This window comes from Amblyomma maculatum, chromosome 1, assembly GCF_055883805.1.
Source record: "Amblyomma maculatum isolate TAMU_Amacu chromosome 1, ASM5588380v1, whole genome shotgun sequence".
Lineage (NCBI taxonomy): Eukaryota > Metazoa > Arthropoda > Arachnida > Ixodida > Ixodidae > Amblyomma > Amblyomma maculatum.
Genome location: NC_139344.1, coordinates 142,220,702 through 142,247,879, shown reverse-complemented (window position 1 = coordinate 142,247,879; position 27,178 = coordinate 142,220,702). Strand labels below are relative to the sequence as shown.

At 47.2% G+C, this 27,178-nt stretch overlaps 1 protein-coding gene across 3 annotated transcripts; it reads left to right on the top strand.

The window, feature by feature from the left end:
- The first annotated feature begins 1,299 nt into the window (after window positions 1-1,299).
- On the top strand, window positions 1,300-26,266 carry LOC146204202 (uncharacterized). 3 transcript variants are annotated; one of them, XM_084589148.1, is made up of 11 exons: window positions 1,584-1,887; window positions 3,899-3,971; window positions 5,148-6,702; window positions 8,026-8,277; window positions 13,036-13,219; window positions 14,171-14,428; window positions 16,081-16,251; window positions 19,403-19,549; window positions 21,409-21,533; window positions 22,208-23,479; window positions 25,528-26,266. In XM_084589148.1, the coding sequence occupies exons 3-11, from the start codon at window positions 5,158-5,160 to the stop codon at window positions 25,774-25,776; spliced, it is 4,203 nt and encodes a 1,400-aa protein (XP_084445274.1). In that variant the 5' UTR covers window positions 1,584-1,887; window positions 3,899-3,971; window positions 5,148-5,157; the 3' UTR covers window positions 25,777-26,266. The 3 variants fall into 3 exon arrangements, with proteins under 3 accessions (XP_084445273.1, XP_084445274.1, XP_084445275.1); XM_084589147.1 differs by lacking the exons at window positions 1,584-1,887; window positions 3,899-3,971 and adding an exon at window positions 1,300-1,431; XM_084589149.1 differs by lacking the exon at window positions 3,899-3,971.
- The last annotated feature ends 912 nt before the right edge of the window (window positions 26,267-27,178 follow it).

Genomic DNA, 27,178 nt, shown 5'->3' with positions numbered 1-27,178 from the left:
TAAAATGAAAAAATTCGGGGGGTAGCGCAGTTGGTAAAGCGCTCGGCTAGGGATCCAAGGGCTGGAGGTTCGATTCGCGATGGAGACAAGGTGTATTTATTTATTTTTAACCGTCTCCCTCGAAGGTGTGACAGCCTCTGCCGACAGCTACTGCTGATAACGATGAGGCATTAAAGGCTTTCCGCTTTAATAGTTGTGAATAGCGCTTGGTCGTCGTCGTCTTCCCTTGTCCAGTCCATTCGCGATTAATGAAATCAATATAATGGCAGACAGCCAACTAGTCCAACATTAACTATATTTAATCGCCGTGCTTAAGTCTGGGGGATATACTGTGCTAGAGCAAGTAAATAAAATGTGTTATCCACATCCTTTCTCCTATTGCGGCTTGTGTTCCTCTTCAATTTTTGAAGTATATGCTGGTTTTTCTTTGCGAACTGCAAGCTTGTAATAACTCTGGCCTAAAAGTACGTTTTCGCTTAGGATTGAAATGCTTACTTTACAACGCGGTCCTCACATGAGCACTAAATATTTTTTTTTTCTTTGGTGCCTCTCTTCGACACAATACACACAGCACAACGTACGAAAGAAACTGCGACTCTGTGAAAAGAAATGGTAGTTAAAAGCTCCCCTCTGCGCGTGCGTTTGTTTTGGGAGCAACCCCTAGGTTACGCGGAACCCAGTCGAAGAACCCCTGTGTTAGAGCATGCCGGGCTGAATTGCAGGGCTGAATTAATTATTCGCAGCTTTCAAAAAGGTCAATGCAGCGACAAAATTCCATTTGAATATGAAAAATTTTCGGCGAATAATCTGACTTGAATAGCAAAACACACTTCAAGGTTTTCTGCCCTTTAATGCAAAGATTCGTGCACATGTCTGCAAATCACAATATCATTCAAAGACGTCATTTTTTATCACCCGCCGCGGTGTCTCAGTGGTTAAGACGCACTGCTAGTGAACCGGAATACCTGGTCTCGAACCCCCGAACCCAGCGGCCGCGTTTCGATGGAGATCCCGATGTGGTTGAAATTAATCCGGAGTCCTCCACTACGGCACTACGGCGTCTTTTTCTTTCACTCCCACGTTCCTCCCTTACCTTACGACGCAGTTTAGGTGCCCGCCGAGAAGTGAGACAAATACAACGTCTTTGCTTTCCTGTCACCTGCTTTACATTTTAAACCGGCGCAATTTTTATCACTACAGAAAAAAAAAAAAAAGAAGGGTGAAGGAAGAAGATAGGTGCAGACCTGAGTATGTTGCCATGTCAACACAAAGAAACAAAAAGAACAAAAAGAACAGCATAATAAAAAGGGCTTGAACGCAAGCTATTGGAGCAATAGCCGGGACGACGTCATCAAACGGGCGCATGCAGGCATTTGCAGGTGCTATTTTTTTTTTCTGACGCCCCGCAGCGAGCGGCTGAAGCTCCCGAAGGCAAGTACAGCGCGACCCCTTGATGGAAGCGATTTTATTTTCTCATGTAGGTGGGCTGGTGGATTAGTAACGTCTTTTCTAAGCGGCCTATGACGCTGAGGCGGCCTAGACGGGCACCGTAGCGGACGGGCACCGTAGCGGAGGGGCCCCAACCGTTTTTAACTGTCTTGTGTTTTATTTTGTAGCGTCAGCTGAACCCTCGACATACTGATGTTTTTGCATTCCGATGGAGGCGACGTGCGGACGCTGCCGTTTACTGAGGCAGGCATAACGGGTCGTCTGAACTAGACCTTATTACAGCTGTGGGCACTTAGTCCTGACTAGTGTTAACGTGCGGTTTGGCCTCTGTGTGTTGGTTGTTACGTTGGTAGCGGCATGTGGGCGCTTCGTAAAACTGAGAGAGCACAAAATACTCAGCCACGAATGCTTGCGCTCCTAGAGTTTGTCTTCCGCCAGGTAATTACTGACACCGTACAGGGGCTTGCTACTCCAGTAGGGGCTTGTTTTGCGACTGTTGAAGCAATATTGTGCGCGAAGGCGCGAGTGCACAATCCTGCTACAGATAGCGCAGTGTCGTATATCTTGCTTAGCGCTGCTTTGTGCGTCTCCAGCAGTAATTTCCCTGCACACCCTTGAGAAGGAGGGGGCGTGTACACCCCGCTCTATTTTTTTTTTTTTTTTTCTGAAGGCGCCTATTAATTCGTAAACGATTTTCTTTTACATGCCACGGGAAATTTTGCTCGGATCTTGCAGCGAGAAACTTAGGCAGATGTAACCGTTAAGAACGTGGTTGGGAATGTGCACATTTATTCCCAGTGGTTTCGTTTTAATACTGTGAACTACTACTTCGATGGTCAAGTGTTGCGTTATTTCGTTTACTTGCTCAGTTGAGTGAATTGTCTGGACGTGCGAAGTGCCTACGCTTGCACATATTCAACCAGTTCTTGTGTGCAGCAGCCACGGATTTCTTTCAATATGTTTCGGTGTCCTGAAAATCGCCACGGGTGATATCAGTGCTCTGATGTGCACGTTACGCGTGTGTATAGTGTTGAACATGGACTCGGATTGTTGCTGGGTGTGTTCCATTGTGTTGTCTTATATTACAGCGCAAAGGTGTGCGTGTGTTAGTTTTTCACGTCTGCGTTACGTGAGTGGCGTTGAACAGCAAGCTTTTTCCGAGTTTATTGCTAGTATACAGTCGAGCGCGATTTGAAGGTTATCGCGCGAGCGTCGACCGGGTACATGAACAGCGCCATGGCCCAGAATTCTCTGCCGAGGCGAGGGAGGTATCAAGCCAGCTTCCCTCACTCTTTTTGCTGTTCCTTTAGTAGCCGTCACTTCCTGCTGGGACATCACTTTCACTTTTTTTTTTTTTCGTTTGGTTCTACGAACAGGCAGTTATCGTTGTGAGCACGACGTATTCTTCGGTATTATCTGAAATTTGACACTTTATCGCAACAAATCGAAAGCTTACAATAGAGAGAAAGGGCGGTGAGTATGTCGCGGGGGTGATGGTTGTTCATGGAACAGCGAACGAGGGAGAGAAGAGTGCGAAATCATGATTTTTCCTGTTCCAAACCCGGCCGCCAGGTGCCTGGAGTGCAAGGCTGGTCGACGCTCGCGCGATGACCTTCAAATCGCGCTCTACTGTACCTTGAAGCGCCCCCGTAATTTCTCGACAGTTTGCTTCTTGCAGTAGTACAGTTGCGACAGAAAATATTAGAAGTGACTTGCGACCGGAGCAGAAATATTGCGATACGTGGTGCTATTGTTCCAGTGCGCTCCGATGGCAAGAGTATTAGGCACATTCCATTTTATAAAGTGAGGACGGCCGGTAGGAAGTAGCACGACCGAAAGCTTGTATCTGAAATTTTTAAAATCTTGTAAGAGGCTCATGGGTAGAATCGCACGCCAACGTTGCAGCACACGTTAGTCAATTCCTTATTTCCTTTTTTTTTTTTTTTTTTATTGAGCTGATGTTGAGAGCACCCACAATTTCCTGGACTTGGGCTTTTGCTATCCGATGACGTTGCTTTTGACAGTGCATTTGCCTTTTTTTTTTTTTTCAAAGGAAAACCGCGATAAAGATACCGCTGCTTTCAAAGAAAGCCCGCACACAAAAAAATCTCCATCTACATAGTCACGTCGGCGAATGATTCTTCCGATAAGGATGCACAAGCTTTAATATGAGGTCGTCCTTTGAATGGGGCATCGTCAGAATGAGCTGCTTTCTGCCGGCCACCCCTGCTTTAGGAAATGGACTGTGCTTGGCACTTTCGTTATCGATGTGTGCGGCAATAATGCCGCCGCGTATCGCAATATTTCTGATCCGGTCACAAGCCAATTGTGCTAACATTTTTTTTTTCCGTTGCAGCTGTGCTATGCTAATCATCGATATAATTACGAAAAAAAACGCTACCATTTCTCTTCTGCCGTTAATTGCCCCCCTCCCCATTTTCACTCCTAGTCCCAGTCACCAGCCCTCTAGCCTTGCTCAGGCAATGCCGGCCCCAGGAATAAAAGACCTAACCGCTATTTTGGTAAGGAAAGATGTTTGGGCGGGGAATATCAAATCGAGCATACGAAACGCCGTCAAGAAGTACTTAGCCAGTATTTTTCTGCTGTGGTCTCTGTCGTACGCACAGACGCGCACGTTCATTTTTTGTCGATTCCCTACGACCCTATAAATTCTCCTTACGCTTTCGAATACGAATTTCCTATCCAAAAAGTTTGTTCGCTAACGTGAGCTCAATTAACAGCAGATAGGCGCAAAGCCGCGACAGAAAAATATTAGCACAAGTGACCTGTTACCGGAGCAGAAAAACTGCGATACGCGGCGCTGTTGTTGCCGTGCTCGCCGAAAACTAGTTCCAGGCACATTCCATTTTCGGAAGTAGGGGGTGGCCTTAGATAGCAAGACCGAATGCGTGCATCTGAAACGATGGGTTTGAGTTTCGTATCGGTAAAACCATGAAGCCAACGTTACTGCGCACTTATCTATTTCTTATTTTATCTGATATTTTCTTCACCGTAGTCTCCCACACAATGTCGGCGCATATCTACTCTTCTGCCATGTTAAATTACGCATGCTGTGGCCGATGGTGACGGTCATCCTAACTCCATGGGCGGTCATGCACGTTCTTATGGTTGGCACCCCCTGTTCATTTCCTTTTCTGGTGAGAACAAGTATTCCTGGGAAGCCTCTGTTAGTCTTCGCTGCGCCATTGTACTAATTAGGTGACGATAAACAAAAGGGCCTTGTCTTGAATATCGGTGGGCTACAGGCGGGACGGCACTGGGGCAATGCGACACTTATTGTTTTCTGTCGTTTTCTTGGTCAAGGCTACCAGCTCACGTTGTCCGGACTAACAAGAAAAACCTGTTACCCGCATCAGATACGTGGCCTTCAAGAACTGCGAACGCAGGGACTAACCCTGCTTAGCCTCAGGGCGCACAGCTTTGCATCGCGGCGGTTGCACCAGCGAAGTGTTTTTTATAAGGAACGTGTTCACCTCTCCTTAAGAGATTCTTACTCTACCAGGCGGGAATGGGACGTGTGTTGCGTGATGCTAATTTGCCATGTTCACAATGTCGTTAAGCATACGATGTAAACATGCGTTGCAGACTTACGGCTGGGTCAAAGCTTACTGGCTTTGAGCACATGTTTTCGGCGGGTTTGTCGTTCGCTGTTTGATCATGTCCTTTTCCTCTTTCAGGCTTTCCCAGATGGGGGACAGCCTCACCTTCCTCGTCGTGTGGAAAGAGCAAGGCAGAGATATTAGCGAGTATGTCTCGCTACACCGCAGATTTTTCACGACCATCGACACGTCCTACCCCGCGCGCTTTTACATGAGCGATGTCGCCCAGCAATTGGGCACTCACACGGAGGAGAAGTACTACCAGGCAGTCTGTACTTTGACATTTACAGACAAATACTGTCGAAGTATTCCCGAGGGCGAACTGCATTCCATAAGCTCCAAGATAGCCCAGCAGTGGTGCCTCCTGGGCAAAATCATGCCGTTCAAGGGCCGTCTGCAGTGGCTGATCCCGGAACAACAGCGCGGATTCTGGGACGGTTGGGTACCGCACGAAAGCGACATTCCACTTATATGTCTCTCGTTTGGCACCTTCGCCGGACTTTGCCTTTTCGCCCAAAGCTACGTCATTTATTCGCAAGTTGGCGTCCCTGGCTTCATGCTAAGTTGCGCCTTCAAACATGACGAAAGAATGTTACAAGTAATGCTCACGTTAGTCCACAAAGAGAACTGTAAGCATACTCGCACTTCGTACAAGTTCGAGATACCGTACCACAGCGTGTTCCGAGTTGTCGTGAACGAAGCTGAAAACCAATACGACACGGTTGGCATCTATCTTCACCTGACCACTGTCCCGTTATTGTATCGAGGCGCGGATGACGCGAACGGGTGGACAACGGATAACATATGGTACGACCGAGTTTTCCAGCTAGGGTGTCCATGCGGGTGGGTGATGCGTAGCTCCGACTTTGGCGGGGGCTCCGTCATCAAGCTGTCTCTCAGAAACAAACTGAAAGCGCGGCAAGCGGTGAGTCGTCTCAGAGCGCGCTGCAAGCCAGAGACAACCTTTCAGTACAGTCCAATTTTGACTGAGAGGGTTGGTGCCCAACTGAGAGAGATCAAGAAGAGGTGCGAGGGCAAAATTAAGCCTAAACTTTGCTTCCCGACGTGTTACGCTTTCAGCGCTATCCTGCAACAAGGGCACAACGGATTCGCTCAAATGGCTCTACTTGCTCGTGACAAGCTGGAAGAGTTCGAAGAGGAGTTGATAAGGCTTCGCCACAGAAGTGGTCCTGCTCTCGAGTTGGCTCTTTACGCCATTCGCAGCGCCATCGAAGAGCACGAGATCGTCGACATCATCGCATGCCTGCCAAAGCTGTTCGTAAAGTTCTGGACTCCTGCAGCTGCTATACAGAAGATTCCTGCTGGCACTTGCCTGGTTCGACGCTGCATCGTAACTCCGTCGAAGGTCATCTTGCTTCCTCCACAAATACACTGCGAGAACAGAATTCTTCGCAAGTTTGACCCAGAGTACTCGCTGCGCGTCTCATTTCGCGATGACAACATGCAAAACCTGTCCTTCTCGCTCATGTCCGGCCACTGCCGGCACATGGCCGTCGAACGGGTTGTCGCCACCACGCTCCGCGATGGCCTCATCGCCGGAAACAGGCAGTTCAGACTTCTGGCAACTTCGTGCAGCCAGCTTCGAGATCACGGGGCATGGCTGTACGCTACGGTGAGTAGGCAACGCTCGGTTCCTAGCATTGATCCCATTGGTACGATTGTGTCTTTTCTTTGTTCGTAGATTACACCGCAGCGCTTAAAGGCGTTACAGCAAGGGGGTTACAGCATAGAAAAAGACACCTTCATTCACACAGCACACTTGCATTTCAGTTAAGCGATTTCACTCTCTAAAAAGAATTTGCGTCAGTACCAGTCCGGGCATGATATCCTCGAATTTTAAGTGTGGTCTGTGTGCCTGGAGACAGTGTGGCTCTTTAAAATAGGCGTGTTTGTTAATACTGGTTTTATTATGGTAAATCATAAACAGCAGTTTAAGCCGTAATTTTCTTCGGCGGGAGGCAAGTAGTTCCCAGTTTAGTTCGACCTTCATGGCACTTACGCTGTCCTTTCTTCCGAATCATCCCAATACGAATCTGGCTACGCGGTTCTGAATTTTTTCAATGTGCTCGATGGGCGTCTTGTTCAAAGAGTCTCAAACCGCACATCCTTATTCCAAAATAGGTCTTACGCAACTCACATAGGCCGCATTTTTGAGATTGGTGTGAGAACATCTCAAATTCTTTTGAATAAAATTCAGTGCTCTACGTAACAAATCCTCAACATGCTAATTTCATGAACAATTCGATGACAGCGTTATCCCTAAATACTTATATGCAGCTTCCTTACGTATTAGATGGCTATTATATACTGGTAGTCAATAGCCTTCTTTTTAGTAAAACAGACATGAAAGCACATTTTTGACACTGGAAAACCAGGACTGAATTCGTGATAAATCTGCTTTCGAACATAAAACATCATCAGTGATAATTGTCCCGACCATAATGATTAGTGAGAATTGGAAAGTGCAAATAAAACTGACCTTGCAGTACTCCTTGTACTTGCTTCCAGGAGCACACTTTGTTGCTGCAGCCAACAAGGCTCATTCTTGTTAACAGTACAAGTGTCGGGGCTCAATTCAGCATGCAGTCGAAATAACGAGGCAACTTTTTGCGCTTTATTCGCATTCAGCAGGGACTGAAATTCTTCAGTCAGAAAATGCCGTTTGTTTCAAACTAACTGGTTTCTCGATCTGGGCGGTTTCAGCTTGCTTGTGAACAGGATCGTAGGTAGATCAAAATTATATTTCAAAGTACCATAGTCTGTTCGCAGCCAGACACATAATTTGCCGGTATTTCCAATTTGCGTCACAATGCCGAATGGGAATCTGGCCGAGGTATGCAACACCTCCGAGTAACTGTAGCGTGCGCATGTGATTCAAAACTAATTTCACCTGGTCCTCGACAGTCCTTTGGTATTTACTTTTTTTTTTTCTTAGGACGCAAAGGGCTACTCCACTGACATGATTCGCTACTGGATGGGTGACTTCAGCGGCATCGCGAGCACTGCCAAAAAGATGGCGAGGATGGGGCAATGTTTCTCGTCCACAGAAGAATCTGTACAGGTTCCCCTTCTCAGCAACTCTGTGCTTGAAGTCCCTGATGTCTTGGGAGGAAAACACCCAGTAACTGATGACTGGTACATCTTCTCTGATGGCATCGGCATGATTTCTCCCAAGCTCCTCAAAGAGGTACGCCGCATCTTTGACTCTCACCGCAGAAGTACCTTAAAGCCAGCGTGAACGCGTAACGTCATAATTTCGCTTGCCAAACTGGTATTTCTGGCAAACCTTTTTACTGCGAACTCCCACAGTAATCCTATTGAGCTTGCCTTGCCGCATCATCTGCGCTTCTCTTATCTTCATTTGCTTAAAACTCATCTTCGCGCAGCTTTACTTATTGTATATCTAGTGTCCTTTTCAGTCTTTCGTCTCTTTCAGAATATTCAATAAACCACCTGTGGCTAGTTCACAAGGTTCGGCTTGAAAACAATGTCGAGCTTCATCTCTTCAGGTGCTAGTAATTTAGTCTATTAGTGGCTTCACCCGAAATAAGCTCGCGCCAGCCCCCTAGAAAGCTACGAAAGCCTATACTATCATTCTTCATTCATTCAGAAGTTATTTTTCTGCTAAGTACCGTGTGTTGTCTTTTACGCTACTTACTTTCTATGGATTTTCACCGCGTACACTCTAAACACGAATACGCACGTAAGGGAGAAAAAAGTAAGGAGCTTGCCCTCTAGTGCAGTTTAGGGTCAGGGCATGCTGCTTCAGCTTGGTGATCTTCATTACTAGAAATACGGAATACTTCAGGTCGGCAACGGAACACGTTTCTCACATCAAAACACGCGAAGTTGTAGCAGTTACGAAGATTTTGGCTGAGGTTTCAGTGCGTTCTTAATGCCTAGTGTTAAAATTCGTTTAAAGTGGTCAAAGCTCTTATCATTGCTAATCTCATCAAAGGTATGTGATTTAGGAAAGAAATATGGTTCATTTACCAAAACGAAATGCATTTCGTACGTTTCGTGATGCACATCTACCCGAGGCTTGTAGAGTATACTGTATACCTTTATAAGCGAGTGTGCTAGAGGACATGCCACTACCTCTTACTTCTTTATAGGCTTATTCGTGTTTAAAGTGTACAGTCACGACAGGACAGTGCTTTCATTCACTTATTACTGTCGTGTGTGCACAATGGTTACGCAATTTCCAGACTCGCGCCCCTTCAGTCTTACAGAACGGTTATACTTGTTTTAGTGCGAAAGCACTTCTAGTCTGGCCCGGTTGTTCCGGTTTCCGCCCGCCTAACACCGTCACTATGGAAACAACCAAGCCTATCTTTGCACTACATGTTACACTCACTTGCGATTGGTCACCCGACTGCATTCAACGCAAAAGTTGGGTGAGTTGGTATTAGATTCAACAGACAGTTCTAGCGCTTTAGACAGGGACGAAGGGAGAACACAGGCACCACAAATGCTAGATATCAACTGAGTTTATTGACAGTAATCACTAATTTATATAGCCCCGCCGGGGTGGCGCAGTGGTTACGGCGCTCGACTACTGTTCCCAAGGATGTGGGATCTCATCCCGGCCTCGGCGGCCGCTTTTCGATGGCGGCGAAAAGCAAAGCGCCCGTGTGCTGTGCGATGTCAGTGCACGTTAAGAAACTCCAGGTGGTCGAAATTTTAGGAGTCTTTCACTACGGCGTCTCCTGTAGCCTGAGTCTCTTTGGGATTTCAAACCCCACAAACCAAACCACGAATGTATACTATAGGCAAACACGCTTGTGCTTTAAAAGTGTCAATGGCTAAACCGCATGCGCGACGGCACCCTCCTTTCCAAACACTTCGCTTCATTTTCGTGAAAACGTTAGGCTTGCTTACGCATGACTACCTTTCCACGTGTATAAGGAAGGCTTCATTTATCTCGCGCTCGTTTTGATCCGCGTTTAGATATGACACGTGTCAGCTCTTGCATGGGAGAGCAACTGTTTTCGTCGTCTTTCCACCGTTTGCAATGCGCCGCTTAGTGTCCCGATCCTGATACTGTGTCTACAAGCCTCACGTGTTCCATGAGCCTGATGTTAATACAGCGGCCAGTTTGGCCGGGTAATATTTCCCGCATGATAACGGGATCCTGTATACCACATTGGTCTTGCAGGCCATATACAGATTTTTTTCTGGGGGCAAAGCACTTTTTTGTTGGTGGCATCATTCACAACCTTGCAGAGTTTGCCGGGCTTGTTCGGTGCGGAAAGCGCGACTTTGACGTCTCATTTCCCTGCCGCCTTTTTTAGGCGGTGCGTGAGCTTATGAACGTTGTGCAGTGCAACGCACCTAGCCCGTTCTCGCTCCACCGTTGCCTTTTTTTAACCAGTGTTTGTCTTCTTTATCAGTCTCAGCCACCGAAGCCACTAGCTCCATAAGAAAACCCGTCTTTGTCATGCGACTTACCTGCATTTTTACTTTCATGGCCTTTGTGCGGACAGGATTTATCAAGGGCAGCAAGATGGCGTGCACTTGCAATGCCTCTTTTAACCAGTTTGAAGTGCGCCGAATCACAATAAATTTTTTTTTTTTTTTTTTTTTTGGGGGGGGGGGGGGGGGGATCTTGGCTGGTACATGTAGCAAACATGCGAACCACACAAAAAAAAAAAAACAGGATGCCGAGAAACTGTATTGTATCCTCATTGGCCAGTTCATGTGTAAAATTGCAGCTGGTAACCAAGCGTTGATTTCGTGCCTGCCGGCTCTGAGACATGCCTGCCGGCTCTGAGACAGGCCAACCAGCATAACTCTGAAGACAAGTGCGTCATCTTAATTCAGTTCAACCTACGTCTCTTCGCTGCAACTATTACGGCCACCAGGGGGAGTGGTGGCGCAGTGTTCAGGACTGACACGATTGCCAATTAGCTGATGCAGAGGACAGAAACAGTTTCACATCTAAATCTCTAGAATCTCTTCTGAGGCATAAATTCAGTTCCGGAGTAATTGATCTCAAGATAAAAGCCACTGTTGACTACACGAGTCCTAATAAACGCGCTCTACTTGTATCGCACAAGGAAGGAGGGTTTGTGATTTCGCCGAGAGACTACCTAGCCAAGGGGAATGACGCAATCGGGAAGAATTTTGTACAGACGGCATCAACAGGTGTGGTTTTAAAGAAGAGTGCTCTTGCACTGTGTGATCACATGAACCTGACCACCCTCCGAAAAAAAACTAGAAGGGGTGAAAAAAGAACCGCTCGCGGTATTCTTCTCAGCCAAAACACATAAGGATGTGCCACTGCACGTGATTGTAACTGAAGCAGGGTCTTGGCAAGGTGCCATTTCCAGGTTCCGCCAAAAAAAAAAAAAAAAAAAAAAAGCTTGAAGCTCCTTCCTGTGATTGACCCGTTTAAGGTAGCTAAACTTGCGTTTCCGATTCACGTTGAAAATTTGTTCTCAATTCCACAAGATATTTTGACCACAGAGAAGGAGTGCATTGAAACAAAAGGAACTGTAGGTTTTCAAAATGTAGGGATTTTCATGCATAGCTTTTTATCGCTTTTACTTTTACCTCTGTGGCACTGTTATAAATTTCGAGTGTAGTAACTTTGTGCAGCGCGAAGCCGTCTGCATGGGATCCATGATCCCAGTATTAAGTGAACTGTTTTAGCGAGTTTGGACAGACTCATTGAAGCGCGAATTGGTAACAAGATTTTAAAGATATTTAAGTATGCTGACTATATTTTCTGGTGGTCACAAAAGCATCCCAAGAAAACAGACGAGGGTCTTGACCACTCTACCCAAGAAGTGTTTAGGTCTAGCGCCCTTAATTTGAATTTTACACATGAACTGGCCAATGAGGATACCCTACAGTTTCTATAGACATCCGGTTTTTTTTCTTTTTTTTTTTTTTTGGTCCGCATGTTTGCTACATGTACCAGCTAAGATCCTAAAAGAAACTGTGAATTATGATTCGACCCACTCCAAGTTGGTTAAAAGAGCCATCGCAAATGCACGCCATCTTGCTGCCCTTGATAAATCCTGTCCGCACAAAGGCCATGAAAGTGTAAATATGCAGGTAAGTCTCATGAAGCAGGCGGGTTTTCCTATGGAACTATTGGCTTCGATGGCTGAGACCCTGATAAACAAGACACACTGGTTAAAAAAACGCGATGGTTGAGCGAGAACAGGCTAGGTGCGTTGCACTGCCCTACGTCCCTGCCACCGCCTAAAATGGGTGGCAGAGAAATGCAACGTCAAATTCGCGCTTTCAGCACTGAACAAGCTCTGCAAACTCTGCAAGGTTGTGAATGATGCCACCAACAAAAAAGTGTTTTGCCCCAGAAAACATAAAAACCTGTATATGGCCTGCAAGACCAATGCAGTATACAGGATCCCGTTATCATGTGGGAAACATTCACCGGCCAAACAGGCCGCTGTATTAAACATCAGGCTCATGGAACACATGAGGCTTGTAGACACAGTATCAGTATCGGGACACTTGGCGGCGCATTGCCTAATCTGTAAACGCGGATCAAAAAGAGAGCGAGATAAACGAAGCCTTCCTTATACACGTGGAAAGAGTCATGCGTAACTCCCAACGTTTTCACGAAAAAGGTGCCGTCACGCATGCGGTTTAGCCATTGACACTTTTAAAGCACAAGCGTGTTCGCGTAATAAATTCGTGATTACTGTCAAACTCTCTTGATGTCTAGTGTTTGTCGAGTCTGTGTTCTCCCTTCCTCCTTGCCTAAAACGCTAGAACTGTCTGTCGAACCTGACTGCAGGCCATGAGCACCATTAACACTAATTAAACCTGTGTTCTGTACAGGTTAAGAAATGAATTCTGAACTTGTCTGAAAGAGCATTGGCCTATTTACAGCTTCCTAAGCATAATTGGACGACGTGGCTTGGCTCCTTAGCCAAACCTAAGTCAGCAGGAAATTCACTGTTCTTTCCAGGTGACCAACAAGATCGGCCTCACTATTGTTCCGTCTGCCATTCAAATTCGCTACGCTGGCTACAAGGGCATGCTCTGCGTCAATCCGCAGCTCACCGGAAGGCAGCTTGTTCTGCGCAAGAGCATGCGCAAATTCAACTGCGTCAACTCTGAGTGCATTGAGGTCATCAAAATTTCGGCTCCACGTGAGTTCCCCAAATGGCGTTTCGCCATATTTTATCCTTTCCAATTTTCAAGTGGCGCGCGTAGTAATCGTAGAAATAATGCACCCCAAAAGGTCCACCCTCGGATCATGAATAATTGCCCCCCATCCCCCTCCTTCCCCAAGAGGAAACAGTTGTATATTGCCGCTACTCGCATATGCATGGGTGCCGCCGCGGTGCCTCAGTGCTTAGGGCTTTCGACTGCTGATCCTTTTCATATACAATGGGGACGGGGTTCAATCCCAGCAGCAGCAACCGCGCTTCAAAGATGGTAAAACGCAAGGCACCCGTGTATAATGCGATATCAGTGCACGTTAGATTCCCAGGCGGTCAAAATTATCCAGAGCACACTACTGCGGTATCCCTCAATGAACTTCGCTTTGCGACGTTAAACCCTCGAAACCCTCAAAACCAAACTACACGCATATAAAGGACAGCACGGCGAGTTACAGAAAGGAACACAATACGTGCTACCTTAACAGGCGGAATATAGCCGCGTGGATTAGCAAATCAATCCAAGTAACTGATATTGTCTGAAATAAAGAAATGGTCGGATCGTGCAATGGTATACGGCAACCGATGGTGTCTTAGCGCAACAATATTCTACGTCAAGGCAAGCGTAAGCCGCCGTAGAGTCGGGTGACTGAATTCTCTGGATTAAGGTAACTGAATGTGGAGCAGGCCGTGCTTTCCTGGTGGTCAGTGAGAAATGCTTGTCGCACAATGCACGTACGATGCTTATGCGATTCTGCCCTTGGCATGCCCCCCCTTTTTATCCTGACTTGGATCTAATTCAAACCACTCGTATACGAAACTTTCTGTGCGTTCTAGCCAAGTGAGATTCGGTGGTCGTTTGAGTCGGCCCATTCTGAAACTCTCCACTGTCTCTCACTCTCTGTGCCTGGCACGCTTACGTCTGCGCCGTTTTGGCAGGTGCCGTGTTCCTGAACCGGCAACTGATCACGCTGCTCGAGCAGCTGGGCGTCCCCAGCCGGGTGTTCTTCTGCCTGCAGCAGTGCATGGTGACGCTCCTTACCGAGGCTCTGGTCAGCGACAGCGTCGCACTGCAGGTGCTCGAGACGTTCGTGGGCCCTGCGCTCCCTTTCAGCCAGCTGCTGCGCCACGGCTTCTCGCTCACGCGGGACCCTTTCGTGCGCTCTATGCTGTTCGCCGTCTACAGGACGTCTATGGGTGAGCCAGTCGTCCTTTGCCCCGCTCTTTGCTCCGCCGTAGTGGCGCAGTGGTTACGGCGCTCGATGGTTGTGCCCGAGGATGCGGGATAAAATCCCCGGCCGAGGCGGCCGCCTTTCGATGGAGCAAGGCGCTCATATGCTGTGCGATGTTAGTGCGCGTTAAAGAAGCTCTAGGTGGTCGAAATTTCCGGATTGCTCCTCTACGGCGTCTCTCATAGCCTGAGTCGCTTTGGGACGTTAAACGCTTTAAGGGTGGCGGTATAGCGAGCTAACGATGCGACGCACTAGCCGTTGTACAGCGCTTAGTGCTGTTGTACTCATCGATACGCTACGCCCATTTTACCAGATGAAACTGCTTAGCAACTTACGATGAGAAGCTTTCAGGCCGCTATCTGTTGAGAGTGCGGATGAGTGTGCATGCTACATAGCGCGGACCTAGTACTTATCATAGCTACCCGCTCCTTTCTCGGTTATTTCTTATCACTTCGGCGGTTTTGGCTGCTCAACCACAGGCCATATCTACATAATTATGACCGGCTATATAGGCACGTATCTAGTTTTCCTACCCCTGAAGCAAACATTTCGCTTCTCCTTTAGGTTATAAGCGGCCCCTGTCGGTCGTGACATGAAGTTTAAGGTCCTGTTAAAACCCCTAAATTAACTTAAATTAACCCCTAACAATAGGGCGGAGCTCCGTCCTTAGGACACACACTTATTCTGAGTACTACACACCATCCGTTCTGCGCACTGAACACATTTGCCAGCAGTATTTAAAGTCGTTTCGCACTCCTTTTACTGAGGCTCTCGGCGAAGCATCTTCACGCATTTCCGCACAGTTAATCTCTTGGTCCGTGCTGATTGCACAATAAACAAGAATTTTTTTCCGAAAGCTACACTACGCTACCTTCGACAATTTCGCAGGTGCCTGAAAGAGCGCCCACTCGGGCCTCTTTTCATGTGGGAGGGTAATATTAGAATCGGCCTACCATGACATCTGAATTCGCGTTACCCCTATGCCAAGCAGGCACGTTCATACGGCTCAGTTAAAATGTGGGGCGGTAGCCTACACTATCGCATCGTACGTTTAAAGGCGTAGCTTAAGTGTGAAGTCGCGCGCCGGCGCGGAAAGAAGGGTAGTTGGCGCACTCGCATGCGCGCGCCGCCCCGGAGAGCTGACAGAGTAGGAAAGCGTCTGCCGGCATCGCATGCTCACGACATAAAAGTGGATTCTGCATTGAACGCCGGTGAGCTTTGATGCGTTCAACGGAACGCTTTGTGTTCGATGCAACGCTCGGTCGCCCGCAGCTAATGCTTTCGCTCCACATTCGGTTCAACCAACTCAAGGTACTGCAAAGCCGGTCGTTCGCATCATTGAAGTGACTAGAAATTAGCCAGAAATGTCTCTGCCTAATTCAAAAGTTTTCTTTTAAACAAAAAGCAATTTGTCCTACGCAACAAATGCCTAAGCATGAGCCTTTCATATTCTTGCGCGAAAATTCATAATCATTTAAATTAGCCATTCTGAATTCCCAGTCGCTGCATTCTCCGTTTCAATTTAATTTCAGGTAATAATTTCGCGGACGTAGTTCTGGCATCGATGGGTGATGTGAAGATTACGCTTTATTTATTTATTTGCTTTTTTTGTTCCAGAATCTCTCCTGTCCAAGTCTCGCATCTCTGTGCCGCAGGACTTGGGTCGAAACATGTTCGGTGTGCTCGATGAGACCAGAACGCTGCAGTACGGCCAGGTGTTCGTGCAGTTTACTTCTTTATGCTCGACTTCTCGACAGCGGAATAACATGGATATCTGCATCCTCTCAGGTAATCACCACGGTGTATCAGCAGCGTCGTTCACCCGAGCACGGTGCAGTGGATCTCATGCAGGTCATGGAGACCGTTTTTGCCATGACAATATACCCGCGCGTTCTTAGAAAGGCTTGCAGTTTTCTATTGCCAAACATTTGCACCCCTGGCTTTTTTTTTTTTTTTTTTTTTGCAGATTTAACGAGCGCGCGAAAAGTTTTACGAGTAGGATTTAACTACGTTTCGGAAGTTTAGACCCTCTCGATCTTATGATCAGTATCTCGGAATATTTCAGTTATCCAAATTAAATTCAATTCCCAAGAAAGCAGGACTTGCACCCATGCGCTCAGAGATGACCACACTTACTCCACGACGTACGGCATCTTTCATAGCCCGTGCGGAGGTTCAGTACGTTACTTCATAATACAGCATTCTCTTGGGTGTCTTCTCACGTCCTTCCTTACATTCCTTGATCAGTTCATGTATAATTAGTGATATGCACGTATTTGACACTCTACGTCTGAGCTCATGTGACTTTTTATTGATTTAGGGCTTCATTTTTTTTTCAAGCGCACCTCATAATTCTGATCTCCCAGCAGGTCTAAAGAAGGCTGATATGCCGAATCACTTATGACGTTCGGCATATGTCGCAAACCTATGCCTTTACTGTGAACAGAGGCGCGGGATTCCCTTAACGGTTACCCGTCGTCCCTCTATGAGGTTTGAGAAAACTTTTAAAAGTTAGGCCGGGCAACCTGTGAAGTACGTGTGTTGGTGTGTGATTGAGGAATAAGCTCAAGAAGTTCACTTTCTTTTACAAGCATTTGAATATTTATAGATAGTAGTCCAAACTATACTGCATAATAATAGAGTACAATAAAAAATAAAACGCTACGACACGATAGTGATAAAAGACAACTCGGTAAATGACGAGAGGAAAACTCGACAATGAACAAAACGCTGCGATAAAAGATAACTGTTAATAGCAAAGCAAGTATTCCAGATATATAAGTATGGGCACGGATAACATAGAAAACAGCGTAAAATACTAACTCAGATCAAGGTTTAAACAAAAGCGAAAAATATGTTCGATTGAACAAAAAGGAATTCTCACGGCTTGTTAGATGAGGCGTCGAAGGCTGAGGTGATCGGTAGCGGCGGCCGTACAGATGAGAACGATGGGTTGATCCCGGGCTTGGTGAAAAAGAACTCTTTCCCAGAGCGGCCGCGAGAGAGGCCCCGAAGTCAGAATCTTCCCAGAACGCAATGGCGCGGGCGTGCTGCGGTATGCGTTTTTACACTCTCGGCTGGCTGTGCAGTGCCCGCGTCAAGGACGCGCGTTTGCGGCCCCGATCGTCATGTCGAAGCCTGCTCAGAGGAGCGGAGAGATCCCGTGAGTTCAGCTCTATATTTGAGGCAGGAGATCCCTCAACTTCCACTGTATAGGTGAGACAGCTAGTGACAACATACCCGGCCTCGTTCCATCCCCGCTACATCCTGCAGTATACCTTAATCTTCTTCCAAAGTCTTGTTTTCACAAGCGACTCCTTGTTTTCCTATGTCAGTCTGCTTCAGTTCAGCACCTCCTCCTTCTAGGCTCTAAGCAGCACGGTCATTGCGTTTCTAACCTCTGCAGCGGTTGAAAAGCTTGATGTGAAAACTGGCACGTAGGGAGTGAAATCTCTATTGCCAGGACTCGTCCGTAGTTCTCGCGTTCACTGGCCCTTATAGCCGGGCAGCAGGTCAAAGCCTGCGCTCATATTTCCCTCTGAAGGGCTTGAAATACACTTAGGAAATCAGTATAAATGCATGTTTTCTTGACTCTGCTTTCTGCACGCAAAAAAAAAAAAAGCGATATATTACAACCGCAGACCATCGCCTCGCGCAAACTCCGTCTGCTTCTCGTAACGTTGTACTGCACATTCTCCTAGCAACCCCATAAAGCTTAGTCTGCTAACGCGTGCCACTTTTGCAAACGCTTCACGCCTCTCGTTGTGTCGCGAGCGTATACTTCTCTTGACAAGCGATTTGGCACCACCTCTATGAAACTGGTGTGCATTTGAGAGCAATGTAAGTATCTCATGGAAAGCTTTGGGAGCACCTTTCCCAATATGCAAATCGTCGATTAATAGGCCGCGCTATGCGGTTGGTGAACGTTACACAGCAAACGCCGGCTTACTACTGCCCACCAAGAAACGTGGTGGCGCTATACTCAAAGATTAATAAAAAAAATCTCGTTAGATTTGCATATATAATCAAATGCGAAGTAGGTGCGTAGCACTGCTTAACCATTCTTCTGCACGTCAAGCACTGCGAACCTGCGCCGCAGTGCCTGACAGCCCGGCTTCATCCATTGCGACGTGAAGCAAACTTTCGTTATGCCATCTTCAGAAATTAACAAAAAACAGGCACCTCTTTACAATGCACTGCTCTGCGGCCGAAAGGTCTAGGGTGGGATCATAGATGGAAAGAAAGAGGGAAAAAAGGGAAACGCGCTTGAAGTGGAGCGCTGGTTAAGGCGCAGAGGTAAGCACAAGAAGATTCACGACGCGTCGAGCGGCTCGGAGCCGAGATCCAGGGAGCACCGCGCGTGCACGTCTGCTGTCCGTGAAGGCTGAAGAGAAACTGATGCAAGGGTCGAGATGCCGAAGCTGAGGGCGCGCGAACGACACACGACTGCTCGGCCAGGAGTAACACAGGCTTGTGAAACGCTGCCCAGTGACGACCGCCACGTCTGCAACTGACACGCCCCTCTTTCAGTCTTACTGTCTCACTGGGTACATCTATGCGGCCGCTCCGCCTCCTCAGTGTTAAGGTCATGTGATGCGGCATCACCACTTTCCCTTCCTCCTCTACAAATTCACGGAGAAACGGGTGGACAGAGCGGCCTCCGATGGCAGCTATGCGGCCGCTCCACCTCTTCAATGCTGAGCCGCGCGACGCGCGCTTCGCGACCTTCTCTTTCTCCACTACAAGTTCACGAAGAGATGGAGAGAGTGAGCGGCTTCGGACAGACATCGGCGAAATCCGTGATTGCGGCTAGTAGTGCTACGCACTGAAGAAAATAAAAGGCGAAGCCGCAGGTGTGAGGCTGCCTTAATTTTCGCCAGTTCGTTATGCACTCTTTCGCTTTTATTCCCGAGCAGACGACCATGCGTATTTTTTACAGGAACCGTGCTCGTGACAAAGTGCCCTTGTCTGCATCCCGGAGACGTGAGGAAATTCACCGCAGTGGACGTTCCGGCCTTGCATCACATCAAAGACTGCATCGTGTTCCCGGCAAACGGTTTCAGGCCACACCCTGACGAAATGGCAGGCAAGCATGCAGCGAACCCACTTTTTTGTGAAAAGTGCTGCGCTTTCCCTGGGTGCCTTTAGTATACGGCGGAAGCCGCGCCCTCCATACGCTTATAGAATTAGTCTGGCTTAGTCTCGCGTGACGACTTCAAAAACCTCCACTACGGTGATAGCGCCATCAGCAGAGTCCACTGTAGGTCCTCTGAAGTCGACAGCAGTAAAGCACGCGTGAGATTTTTTTTTTGTTTGTTTGTTTTCAGCCACTTACCGCCAACCACCCTAAAACGACTGCCAGGTTTTACCATGTAATTCATTTTTTTTTATCCAGGTGAAGTCTTTTTTTTTTTTTTTTTGCAGTTATTCGCGCGCTATTCATATTTCTGAAGTCATTACTGCTTCCATAATACAGCGACAGCTTGCTATATTGATCGTAGCGCCGAAACACAGCCTAGAAGAGATAGCCACGAACATTCAGTGCTTACATATCCCCCCCCCCCCCTCGCCCACCAGTCTGTGCTTTATAGGAATGAGCTTCCGCGCTGTTCGAAGCCAGCGTGGCGAGAGTCGTATATATGGACTATATACGTAGAAGGCACCTACACTCACTCACATCATACGTGCACGACTACGAAATATGTAAGAGCGATCTGCATGGGCCAGTCTGGATGACTCATACTAAATGAATGTGCTGCAGCCCTCCTGCCACAGACGGCGGCACATGTTGGTAGGCGAAGTCATGTAGAGCACATCACCCTGATTGCCCCAGATCGCAGTTTCTTCGTGCTGCAGTATGTGAAATGGAGTATAGGCAAGCAACAATTTCAGCCAAACTGAGCGCCTGTATTCGTTCATAATTATGGGTGCTTGACTATATTGCCGCAAAGCACTGTCGTTTCCTTGTTGGTGCTCGAAGCCCTCGGCATGTAGCTTTATCACTGCTTTTGATAAAGGGATGCCTCCAAATATGTTTGGAATGTTTGGAGCCGTGCGCAATTCGTTCTACGCTCTTCAAGGTTGTCGTGGATGATTACGGCGCCTTATCTTCGTTCTTAGCTGTAATCAGAGCGCGGCCGAGACTCTGTGGCGTCGTATAGCAAAGGAACGTGCTCGGTGGTCTCTGAAAATAACCACAGAGTTTTACACTATTTTGGCGGGCGCAATTCAGCCTGGTAAAATTTCTTTTGGAATCCTTTTGGTGCCTTTCGGACTGCTAGACTGCCGTCACAACTACGTGGCAATACGGTTCAGCCAGGGAATCGTAGAACATGACACTGGGCATTCGCAATGTGGTTTCGCGTTAGACGTGGTACAATCTGCTAACGGCACCAGTTTAGTCGGGCAGTGGAACGATTTCAGCGCAACATGGGCACTGCAGGTTGTCTCAAAGTCTGCGCAAGTGTGCGGTCAGTCGTGCTATCGCTAGGCATAAATCATGCTCCAGACAAGTACGTGGACGATTATACAACGCCGATAGATATGATCATGTGTGCTAGCTACTCGACTGGTGTTTCCAGCGTCTGCGTTGCAGTGCTCGGGGGCGTGCCCGTCTTAACCAGATGTACAACACACTTTGCTTAGCAAAGGCATAATGTACAAAGCTAGCACTACCACTGTCTGTCCCTGCTAGTAATGCGACGTATATTTCACATTTTGCATTGCCAATATCTTCCGACATTTATCAACTAAGTCTGTCGGCTGGATTCTGGGCACATGCGGTCCGTGTTAGAGATGGAGGGAATATGAAAAATCAATGCCCCTGATGGAGGGAGTGTTAATGCAAAAGCAAATAACCCAGTTCTCTTGGCTTATGTCTTATATATATATATATATATATATATATATATATATATGCATGCATTAAGAACCCCACTTTTACAGGTTCCGACTTGGATGGCGACGAGTACATTGTCATATGGGACAGGAATCTGATATTTCCTGGACCTAACCAGAAGCCAATGATCTACGGTCAAAAAATTCAACAGCAGCGTTGCGACCTAAGTCTGGTAATTATGAAAACGGTGCTTCGTGTGTATTTCCATAGGAGTGAAACACAATGGGCGGTGCACGGAAGTCTGCGACGACTGCTTCATTCAGGCTTTGCTGTTGCACCTTGTGGTACTTGCGTCTAAATTTAAGGCGTGGTTTTAAAACGTCCATTGGCCTCAGCAAGGACTCCATAAACGCTTCGTTTATGCTGCAGTCGGAACTTTCAAATTCGCCACAATTTTTTCTTGTTCAGCTGATTTTGAGCACGGCAATTAATCTATTCACGTACTCGTAGCCAGTAACGATGTGTGAACGTTCACCACTGCCATTGCACAGAAAGCAATATGGCGTTGCTCAATCAACTGTTTTCCTACCAAATCATCTAGAGCCCTAAAAAACTACGCGCAAAATGTAAAAGGAGCATGTGAAGGCACGCACATCTAAAAATGAGTTGTAGATTTGTACTCTTTTTAAATTCAGTTGTCACGCATATTTTCAATACGAAACATGTAAGAGCGGCATTTGACCCATGCAGAGGATAAGCTTGAGTTAAAGAAGCATAAAGGCCTCTTCACTTTAACGATGGGAGAAGCCGTAAACTCAGAAGCATTTTAAAATTTCGAACTTACTTCCGACCTTTTTTTCAATGGCTGAAATTAAGCAGCACTTTTTTGTTTTGCACTCAATCCAGGTCGATGGCATGGCCCAATTCATCTCTGACTACATCAAGAACGACAATGTTGGCGTCATGTCCAACGCGCACCTGGCACTGGCTGACAAGCTTGAGCGCGGTGTCTTTTCTGCACAGTGTCTGTCCGTAGCGACCAAAATCTCGACCTGCCTCGATTTTGCCAAGACTGGTGTGGCTGCCGTTCTGGAGAGACACGAAAAGCCCCAAGAATATCCGGACTTCATGGAAAAAGGATGTCACAAGAACACTTACCGTTCCAAAAGGGTTCTTGGCCACCTGTACAGATTCCAAAGGTTCCTTGAGTCTGTAGTCAGCACCAGCTTTAGCAGCCACCTAGTCGACGGTAGAAGCAACATCAGATTGCTCGAATTCAGCGGCTGGACCAGCTACACGAGCGTTGTCGAGGAGCTGCTAGCAGCATACGAGTCTGATATGGACCGTATACTGAAGCAGTACGGCATCAAGACTGAAGCGGAAGTAGTGTCCGGTTTCATCAACGATATCTCCAGCTTCAACAAGAGCCACTACGAAAAGAGTAACGTCGAAGTTCTTGTCTCTAAGCAATACCGTGCTATAGTCGAGTCAACAAGGTCGAGATTTTTCAAGAAAGTTGACGAGGCGTGTCGTCTGGAAAACGCTCTCTCCATGCATGAGAAAAAGGCTGTACTGCTAAAGATGGCGTCCGCGTGCTTCATGGTGACTTACACCAATGCATTAAAGATCTGTTCCAGCTTCCCCTGGACTTTTGCGGACGTCATCCTGTTGGTCATGGAAAGTGTCTCTCGGCACGAGCCGCCGCGCAGGCAAGGCAACCTTCTGATCGCCCACCTGGACGCCCAGCTGCCTCCAGCTTCATCGCAACTATCTGCCAAGAGCATCGCCCTTGAAGTGATACTGAAATGGGCTATGAAGGAGGACTTGCTCCTGAAAGACACCGGTGTTCGCTGCGCCCGCATTTGCAGAGCTTGTTTGCAGACTCTATTCATCGAGTCGGCTTTAACTGAGGACGCAAAGGCTGCTAACAAGGGAGCACCCTCTGCTGGCCGTTACGTGACATCTTTTCTCTGTTACGTCAGCAGTACGTCCGTGGTCTTCCCCAAATGCGACTCCTGCAACTGGTTGTCGCAAACTCACACACTAACAATGGCCGCCCTCAGAACCTACAGCATGCTCTCAATCTTCTGCGATCTGTGCCACCTGGGCCTACCTTGTGATGTCAATCTGCACGAGCCTGTGCAAGAGATTCAAGAAGGCAACTCCGTGCGCATCAAGGTAAGCTTTCTCCCTTTTTGTTTACATAATGGTGTATTTACAATATAATTGGTTCACAGGAAGGGAAAGGCGCAGTATCTGTCACTTGCTATGTGGACACCTGAACCGCGCCGTAAGGGAAGGGATGAAGGTGGGAGTGAAAGTGGAAAGAAAGAAAGGGGAGCCGTAGTGGAGGGCTACGGAGTAATTTCGACCACCTGGGGATCTTTAACGTGCGCTGGCATCGCACAACACACGGACGCCACTTAGTTTCACCTCCATCGAAACGCAGCCGCCCTGGTCGGGTTCGAACCCAGGGACTCCCGATAGTAGTCGGGCGTCTTGTCATTGCTCTATTTTAGTGTAGAAGGCATTAAACTGTACCATTTTAAGACACTGAAGAGTTTCACATTGAATACTTTACAACTTTCCCTAAGGCTGTGCTTCCAACTTGAGGCTGTGTTTGCCTTTACTTCGTATTTCTTCTCAAGGCTTCAACCATTGGATAATTAGTCCTCAGGAATAGCAGCGTTTGCTGCATCTTGTTTGCTGCTTGGGCAGTAATTTTTAGCAGTTTTGGAAGATATTTTACAGCAGTCTGGTATTTAGACAGCTTGTAGCGGCTGCATTTAGAGCAAATATTACGTCTAATGCAAGCAGTCTCGAAACTGCGGCAGCAACTAGGAGCATAACATAGCATAATAAGCGATATAATATCTGCGTTTCTCACCCCATTAAGGCTCAAGAGTGTTCAGTGTTTTATCCCCTGCAAGGTCCTCCCATAAGAAAACAGCATGCCGTCTTCTTTTCTCTTAACATCTCTTCTTGCCTTCCTCTTATTATTGTCTTTTGCTTATATCATAAAGATTGCAAAAAAAGTTTCCGAAATCACTGCAGAATCTGCACTGCAAAAATGCGTAAGCCTGAGCGTTGCTGTGTTGTCCGCGAGATGTGTCAGCGGGATTCCACGAGTGATAAATACTGGGTCTTCCCTTTCCTGTAAGCCACATAATTGTCTGAATATTTACCTAATAAACTCACACCAACTTATTTTGTCACTTGTCTATCCCATGGTACCGTTTTTGTTTTTCCTACATAACAATTACTCTTTTACAGCGCCGACAAACTCATGCTCATACATAGCCATACAGTGCTTACGCATTAAAAGACCCAGTAGGCCATCTACACTGCTGTTTTCCTGTAAAGATGGCCTCTGCAAACTTCTCGTTTTAGGCAAAAAAAAAAAAAAAACGAAGAAAACAGGCACTGAGCTTTCTATTGGCCATGTACCTGCCACTCTGTGGGAAAACTGTATCCACAGGTTGCCTGACGCAAAATAATGTCCGTTCGTTCCCGCTGTCCGTTCACGCACGGTCTCGAGTCTTTTAGCTTTGTCAGAACAACCGCCGAGTCACTCTGTAATGGTGCCGTTGGCGGTGCCTATAATTCTCCGAGATGCACCCAGCTAAGTAAGCTGCAAAACCGCAAGACCGGGCTGAAAGCTGCCAGCTGCATTGTTTCCCCTAGTAAAGCTAGAATACGCACTCAAAAGACCATACCTGAATGCTTTGCAGAACCTAACAGATGGAATGTTTCGGCCACGATATTTGTACACATTTTACCTTGTCGTGTGCACCGACGCTCCAGAACACTTGATGTGACCCGTTAGTATCCATGATATGCTACTTCCCGATGGGTGGTTCCTTTAAGAGACTTCTCTGATAACATTTATTTTTATTTAGTTATGTGATGGTAACGTCCTAAAACGACTTAGGGTAGAGAGACGCTATATTGGAGTGCTCCGCACATTTCGACCATGTAGACCTGGAATTATTTAACGTGCACCGACATCGCACAGTACACGAACGCCTTGCTTTTCGCCTCAATCGCAATGTGACCGCTGCGGCCGGGTTTGGATCCCACATCTTTGGGCACAGCAGCCGAGCACGCTAACCCATAAACCACCGCGTCGGGCGCTCGCAAGTATAATGTTAACAAACTACGATTAGTACGTCCTTCTGGGAGGAAACTGCTGTGGCCGCTACTATATCGTATTGCTCATTGCACAGGTCGCTAGTCCGGGCTTCCAGGACATGCTGTTGCACGGCCAAGACGACGTGGCCAGCCTGCTAGCAGTCTGGTCCGGCGTACAAGAAGTTCGCATCCGGCGAGGCATGGACCGCGGAGGCGGCCGCTACATCGTCGTGTCCTCTGTTGGCCGGGACTGGCAGCGCTGGTTTCTGGAGGAGCTCCTACTCCAGCCTTGGCTCGCCACCGCCATCGAGAAGCGTAGCATTGAGAAGTTCATTCGCGCCTGAATGTTTCTTTTTGCCACCTGGTGAATGTTTCTTTTTGCCACCTAGTGAATGTGTGTTGACGCGTTTCTGGTGTGGGGGCCAGACAGTTTTTTTTTTTCTTTCTTTCTTCATTAAAACATATACTTGACACATTTTAACATTTGACAGGCTAAGCGACCATTTTTTTTAGATGTATTTAATATAAAGAGCGTGAGGGCGGGAGATGGGGGGGGGGGGGGTGACACTCGGGCAATTAACCTTGACGATGGCCATGCCGCAGTTTACAGTTATGTATTCCTTTTTTTTTTATTTTATTGTAGCACAAGGTGGTGTTATCGACTGGTTTACTTGGGAGCACAAGTTTTCACAACGCAGCTGCCGCGGAAAAATCTATTTTAGCGGCATAGGCGTACAGCTTAGTCGCCTGCACGTACTAGTGTTAACTTGAGCCTCTGAAACCTGAGACTCTCGTCAGGCATGTATACATTCTCGCGGCAGCCGTGTTCCAAAAGACTGCGGCCGCCTGTAATCTTCTATCTTAATTGTTGAACTTGTTTGACAAAGAGGGGCGGACATCGTTTCTGATCGCCTGTATCTTCGGTGTTAGTGTAACTAGTTTAAGCATACTGGGGAAAAAACTGCGAAACAAAGACTCAGGACTAGAGGAAACACACGCACACACTTCTCCTGTCTTTTTTTTTCTATTTTTTAGCTTTTTTAGTAGACGTGAACCAATTGGCCCAGCAATTCACTCTTCTGAACTAGTTTAAACATTTGGGACCGGATGATAGTCATGAGTCGGAGTACGGCTGCTAAATCTTCTGCAACCGCCACACACAATTCCTCTGTGACGCGCAATATTCGACTATCAAAGCTTTCTTTACCTAAATAAAAAGCTAACCATCGAACTAAATTATAAGGTCCAGATTTCGATGCGCCTGGCTTATTTAGAATAATCTCATATCGGTAACTGATCTTTTATTCTTTTCAGCGCGGTAATGCGCAAGCCGGGTAATGTGGCCCATGGTTAGCAACTGTTATCGAAAGGTGCAAACCTAATATCTAAGCTCGCAACTCCCTGTGCACAACACCACATTTGCCTTCTTTCTGCAGAGTGACTGTAATAAACTTCCGATTATCTGTTCCCACTGCTTCTCCCGACCATGTGCATTTTTTCCTCTTGATGCCCGTTCTTCCCCGCGGCTTGTCTCGTCGCTCCATTCGACACCGTCCTCGCGCATTTGCCACCAATATTCAAGGGCCCTTTTCTGGAGACGCACAGCCGCTGTTTGGCGCCATATTGTTTTGCTTATTGGTTCTCGGAATAGCCGTTTCAAATTTGTGGCGCGAAATTTTGAGCTGTCGAAATGGCTTTTTGCGGTGACGTGAAAATGACGTTGAAAACTGATATTTAGTACATCAA